This window comes from Jatropha curcas, chromosome 6, assembly GCF_041381405.1.
Source record: "Jatropha curcas cultivar XTBG-Jc1 chromosome 6, XTBG_Jcur_1.0, whole genome shotgun sequence".
Taxonomy (NCBI): domain Eukaryota; kingdom Viridiplantae; phylum Streptophyta; class Magnoliopsida; order Malpighiales; family Euphorbiaceae; genus Jatropha; species Jatropha curcas.
Genome location: NC_143156.1, coordinates 10,221,980 through 10,228,715, shown reverse-complemented (window position 1 = coordinate 10,228,715; position 6,736 = coordinate 10,221,980). Strand labels below are relative to the sequence as shown.

The window sequence follows — 6,736 nt, the reverse complement described above, 5'->3', positions numbered from 1 at the left end:
TGTCCTAATTACATTACTGCAAAAATCAACTTTTATCCATAATGATTAATATTCTCGTTTCCATTTATTCAATATTATTACTTTTTTAGAAGAATTGAACGTTATTATTAATTAGCAAATTAAGAAATAGCTAACTAACGTATCTTCCTACCAAAAATTGTCTATTCTACATTCATATAAAATCATTGCCTTTTATCTCCGTCAACACATAAACATAGCATCTAGTTCCTTAGAATTCATGGCTTTCAAGGTTGCACTAGCAATTTTGTTTTTATGGTATTTATCGCCAACATGTATTGGAAGAACATTATCGGTAGAAGAGGATTTAGAATTAGAGAAGGAGCTCAAACGTCTTACTAAGCCAGCAGTGGAAACCATTCTCGTTAGAAACTAACTTTTTCCTTTGTTTGTAATGAATTTATATCTTAATATTTGGTATTATTAATATGTTTTCATACATACAGACAATATATGGAGATACATATGATTGTGTAGACTTTTACAAACAACCTGCTTTTGATCATCCTTTACTCAAGAATCACTCTTATCATTTTCAGGTTTTTTTTTTCTTTCTTTCTTTTTCTTTTGAATCAGTTTCATTTGTTTAATCTAAATTAAATATATAGTAATATTTTAGGATTTCTTTAATGCAGATGAAACCTACATCCTATCCCACGGGAAGGAGACAAAGAAATTCTTCATCAATCTTAAGACCTGAAACCATATGGCTAAATGGCAAAGGTTGCCCAACTGGTACAGTTCCAATCAAGAGGGTTACAAAAGATGATCTCATCAGAGCCAAATTAGCTGCAGAAATATATGCTTCAAATGTGAATCCTCAAAATGCTGCTAGACCTGGTGTTCATGTAAGTTTATGTCCACATATTTGCATTACTACCCTCTTAACATTGCATAAACCCAATAAGAGTTTGCTGAAATCTGGCTATCTAGTAACTAATACATGAAACAGTTTGCAGGTGGTCGTTTGTCAAATGGGAAGTACTATGGAGCTGGAATGTTTACTAGCTTGTACAATCCAAAATTGTATGATAAAAGTCAATACAGTTCAAGTGAAATTAAAATCCAAAATGGTCCTGATAGTCTTATTTTTGGATGGACTGTGAGTTAACTAGATTCTATTCCTTTTTGCTAAATGTAAATTTCATATTTATCTTGTGCAGTTTCTTTTAAACAATCATCATCAACTTGTTGTGATGTTATGTTATTCTTAGGTCAATCCTGCAGTGTATCGAGATACTCGTACTCGCCTTTTTATATACACAAATGTAACGTTATGTTTTTCATGTTTATAACTTTAAATTGTCTGAATTCTAAGTATTTCATATTAATAACTATTTTCGTATTATTTTGTCTCTTAATAGGCTGGAAACAGTCACTGCTTTAATACTCATTGCAGTGGATTTATACTCAATAGAGCAGATATACCTCTTGATTTTGCTTTCCCTCAACTTTCTGAAATAGGTGGACCAACATATACTGAACACTTTTTCGCCTACAAAGTAAGTTATTATCTCAAACATCAATACTTAAATTTTCAAAGTATTTCAGATTTAGCCCGACATCATATATACTTTTGTTTTTTCCTTGTATGATGATGTACAGGATGCAGCTAATGGAGATTGGATTTTTCAAATTGGGTGGCAATCAGAGTACAGTACCCAAGTTGGATGGTGGCCGAAAAAAATTTTCACAGGATTGGCAGATTCAGCTACATACATAGAATGGGGTGGAGAAGTATATAGTCCTCCAAATATTCCAAGTCCTCAAATGGGCTCTGGTAATATTCTAAAATATCCTATGAGCACAGAATATAATTCATTTTGTGCAGAATTGACAATCGTTAATGAAAGTCATCAAACTGTGAATGCTCCAAAAGTTGAGACATATAGAGATGTCCCTCGTACATATTATGATGCTTATGACTCGGGATACGTTAGAAAGGATTACAAACATTTGATGTGGTTTGGTGGTCCAGGGACTTATAAAGGAAATTGACATAGACAATATTATTATTAAGCTTACAAATAATTTTTATATTAATTGAAGCTTTCTACTGCTGCAACTCAAAAATTAATCTCCAATAATGATTGTAACATTATCAAATAAATAAAAGTGTAAATTTAATCGTCTTTCTAATGATATATTACTTATCAACATGTTATGTAATCTATTCATTATTTACTCGTTTATGCTTTTTAGTTTTTTTATGACGTGCGTTGTTGATGGCAACAAAATATGCATGTAATTTATCATTTATTTTAATTAAATTAAGTTGCTTTTGGTTACAAAGATTGGAATAAAATCTCATTTTCATGATTTTTCTCTCTTTTTTAATTTATCACTTGAGCAACATCAATACACATATTCTTAAGCGAAAATGGACTAATTCATGGTCTCATAGATGCTTTCATCAATGAAAAAGAAGGCTCTTGAAATCAGCAATTTGAAAGCCCAATGAGTTGTCCAAAACCAAAGGAGTCCAACCAGCTAAAATCCCAAGAAACATTTAGCCCAAAAGAAAAGAAGAAGCCTAAGTGAATGAATTTGGACACCTGAAATAATAAACCCCGCGAATGAGCATCTGACAGATAATCTGGATTAATACTGCACCGTTTTGGAGGTGCAATGTATCTGATTTTGGATTCAACTCATTATCAATTCTTTCCAAGGATTGGGCGGTGCAAATGAGAAAATCAGTGCAAGTGGGTGCAAGTGGACCAACCCTAAAACAAGAACAAAAACATTATATAAAGAATGAGATGAAAGATTTGGGGGTTCCAACCCAAAAGGGATTGGAGTTAAGAGAGCAATAATAAGGAGAGACAGCAGCCATTGGAGTTATTACAACACAAAAGGAAGCAAAGTGCAATAAAAGGAAGCAAAGAAGCAGGAGTTATTTTACAAAACTTGGACGTGGGGCACAAAGGACAACACATCAAATATACTCCAAAGTTTGTTTTATTATGCCTCTTATTCCTTTTGTGTTATTTATATTGGTAGCTATATTTGTAATAATGCACCGCTAAAAATTCAAATGTAGTTATGAAATTTTTCTATTAGTTTAAAATGTAACCTTGAATAGTTTGATTTTACATTTGAATACCTATATTTTCCTGATTTAATGTGTGTGAACTTAATACTTGTGAGTATGTTAGTTTCTATATTTGCATGATTTTAGATCTACTTTTTAGATTGAAAAATTAATAAGTTAGATTGGATCCTACATATTAAACCTAAAATTTTAGATCTTAAGCTAAGTTCTTTGAGGGTAAAAATAATTAACACCAGCTTAAAGAGTTTTAACCGTGTTCTGCTATGAGAGTAAATATCACATGATTTTAATATTCCATTTAAACTCGAGTGAGGAATTTGGATATCCTAGATTAGTTCTCCTTCAGGAATAGGCATAAACACGTTTTAATCATGTGAAGCTACCTGAGTAGACGTCACGTGGTTTTAACAATCCATTTAAACTCGAGAGAGATATTTGGAAACCTTAAATTGTTCATGGTTTGCACTAGAATTAATAGATATCCCATAGCTAGATTGTCTCAACTAATTGGTTGCTTGAATTTACTTTTGATTATCTCAACTTGCTATCTTAATTTGTATTTATTTAATTCACTTTGTAACTTAGTTTAACCTTTCTCACCAAAGCCGATCTTCCTAATAATTTGTTGAATTTGAAAATTAATAGTCTATTCCTTAATCCATGTGGGACGATAATCTTTTTACTACTTGTACGATCCGTGCACTTACGGAACACAATTCCAATGGCATCAAGTTTTTGGCGCCGTTGCCAAAGATTAGTGCCTATAATAGATATTAATTTAATTGTGAGACAATTAATTAGGAAATTTTTGTTTTCATTTATTTTCATTAAAAAAAACCAAATAGATAATATTTTCTTTCTTCTTAAGCAAAGTAGGTATGTATACTTTATGTAGTTATTTTATTTTTAATTTCAAAAACATATATATATATATATATATATATATATATATATATATACCAACAAAAGACTAAAGAATAATTATACTAAAGGCTAAACAACAAAAGACTAAAGACCAACAAAACAAAAGACTAAAGACTTTGAACTAAAAGACTAAAGACTTTGAAAACAAAAGACTTATGCTTTTTAATTTTTATCGTATATATACTTTAAGGATAAAGACTTTAAGACTAAAGAGTTACAAGTCATATATATGTAGAGAGCTAAGATTATTACTGGGATTTAAATAAATACAGATACAAACATTTAAAGATAAATTATAACTGTGAACTAAAATACTATGATTAACTGGATTTATATGAATACTTATATAATTCATTAAGTATAATTTTACTTCAGAATCAACATACAGTTTACATAGTATTTCTGATGTGGAAGATCAGACTAAGCTGCATCCACAGAGCATACTTATAACAAATTTAATCAACAATTTAGCATAAAGGTTTAGGGTTCTTGCAACCTTAACCTGGGATCCCCAGAATTAAGTCAGATTGTGGAGGGAGAAGAGAAAGGTGCCGTAAACACGGACTTATATTCGTAGCAGTTTAAGATAAAATACAAACTTTATTTATTTACAAAATATAAATACAAGATTTAAAACTTACAAGAGTTTTAGATTTAGATTTTCTCCAACTTGAACTCTTACAACTTGAACTAGGAGCACCGAAGGAGAGAGGTATTATGGGTAATAACTAAAACTAAACTTATGCCTTCACAAGGGGAGAGGTTCCCTTTATAAAGAAAAAACAAAGAATCTTCTTTCCTGTAGACTGTTTATTTTTTACTGTTGATGCACATTACTCTGTTTACCACGAAATTTTACTGTAGAGACACGTGAAGGAATAAGGTTCCTTCTGCCTTTTAATCATATGAGGACGAAGTATCCTTCTTTTTCTTTTCTTTTCTTTTCACTTTGCTTTTTTGTTTTAACTTTGCTTTTCCTTTTTCTTTTTTGTCAGTTTTACTTTTTACTATTATTGATTGAAGAATATCATCATTGCTATCTTTACTTGAAACAAGGGAAGATGATGATGTTGACGAAGATGAGGACGCCATGTCTGCCCATTTGGCTTTGCCTTTAAGACTGGGTTTGGATGACGATTTATCTGAAGAGACTGCTGGCGGTTTACTTGATGAGGGTTTTATTGGAGAATCTGAACCTGTGGAACTGGAAAATTTCCTGGCAAATTCTTTTATACTCATCAGGTGTTTTAGCCGCTGCTAACCTGGCTTGACACTGTGCTTTTTGGATTCCAAATGTAGGTTGATCCTTTAAAGCAAGAGTTGTAGCATAGGTTAATGCAGGTGTACTAGAAAGTTTAGTTCTAATCCATTGATCGATTTTAAGTTCAGTGGTAGAGTTCTTGAATGATCCCCACCATTTAATCTTGTGTCGTTTTACCAACATAGGAATTTGAGTTCCTATGGGATACTGAGTGTCCAAATACCATTGATATACCCAAGGTGTAAAGAAGGCCATACAATAGTACATTAAGGATGGAATATGGGCTTCTTCAGGTCTAGGTTTATAATGGGCTTTAAAGTACTGATATAAAGAAATGATAGGAGGAGGGAGAATATCATTGGATAAACCTCTTGTTTGCCACCATTTTTAAAACCAGTTTGGAATCTTTAAATCAGGACGAAAAGACTGATCAAAATAAATTAACCACGAATGAGTAGCAGTGGGATTTTGAATAGAGAAAACTTTTTCCCATGCTTCTTTATAGTCAAAATAATTATAAGTAGTACTATGCACATGTTTATATAAAACTTTGAATTTTACTGGAGTATAAAGGGATGGAGCAGGCCAATCTTTAGGATGAATGACTCTTTGGATTTTTATGGAAGAATACAAAATAATAGATTTATTTTTAGGATCAAAATTATGTTTAATTTTTACAGAGTCAGTATCAAGTAAGATATTATGATAATATTCCTGAGGTTTTGAAATATCATTTGGAGTAAAATACCAATCCTCAGGGTAATAGTGTTTTAAAATTGACCAAGGATTAATATTATTATACCCATCCTCGATCTCAATTTCATAATCAAAAATATTTTTAACAAACCATTTATGTATACTTTGAGGAGTATACTGGATTTTTCGCAAATCCACAGCCATCAACAGATTTGATAAGTCTTTACTGTCTACCGTTTGAGACAGACTAGCCGTACCATGAACGGGCACGATCGTTTTAAGTTTAGAAGACATACCTGCATCCTCTATGGAAGAAGATGCTATACCTTGCAACGCCTTTAAAACTTCAGGAGATTGACTAAGTTGTTCAATCCATCTTTGAAGATCTTTAGAGGTTTTAGTGTTTAAGGCTGGGGTTTTAGTGAGGTCTTTAGAATGCTCAGAAAGAGCTTTAGTGGGTGAGTCTGATTCTTCTTTAATGGCTTTTCCCTTATCCTTTTTCTTGCCCATTGTTCTGTAAGAATTCACGAGTAAGAAAGTCTGGAATATTGTTTTTATTACCAGGAATGAATTCAATATCAAAATCAAAAATACTTAATAATGCTTGCCATCGTGCAAAAATTTGTTTAGAGGCAAGATTTTGAACATCTTTTTGTAAAACATCTTTAGCAGATTTGCAGTCGATACGTAATAAAAATTTTTGATTTAAAAGATCAGATTGGAATTTGTTTATACAAATGACTATACTTAAAATTTCCTTTTTAATAGTAGAATAATTAACT

The 6,736-nt window shown here is 31.5% G+C and overlaps 1 protein-coding gene across 1 annotated transcript; it reads left to right on the top strand.

The window, feature by feature from the left end:
• The first annotated feature begins 227 nt into the window (after window positions 1-227).
• On the top strand, window positions 228-2,130 carry LOC149495535 (protein neprosin-like). The gene is made up of 7 exons (XM_089723388.1): window positions 228-382; window positions 465-557; window positions 654-866; window positions 971-1,120; window positions 1,233-1,286; window positions 1,383-1,520; window positions 1,624-2,130. The coding sequence occupies exons 1-7, from the start codon at window positions 239-241 to the stop codon at window positions 2,014-2,016; spliced, it is 1,185 nt and encodes a 394-aa protein (XP_089579514.1). The 5' UTR covers window positions 228-238; the 3' UTR covers window positions 2,017-2,130.
• The last annotated feature ends 4,606 nt before the right edge of the window (window positions 2,131-6,736 follow it).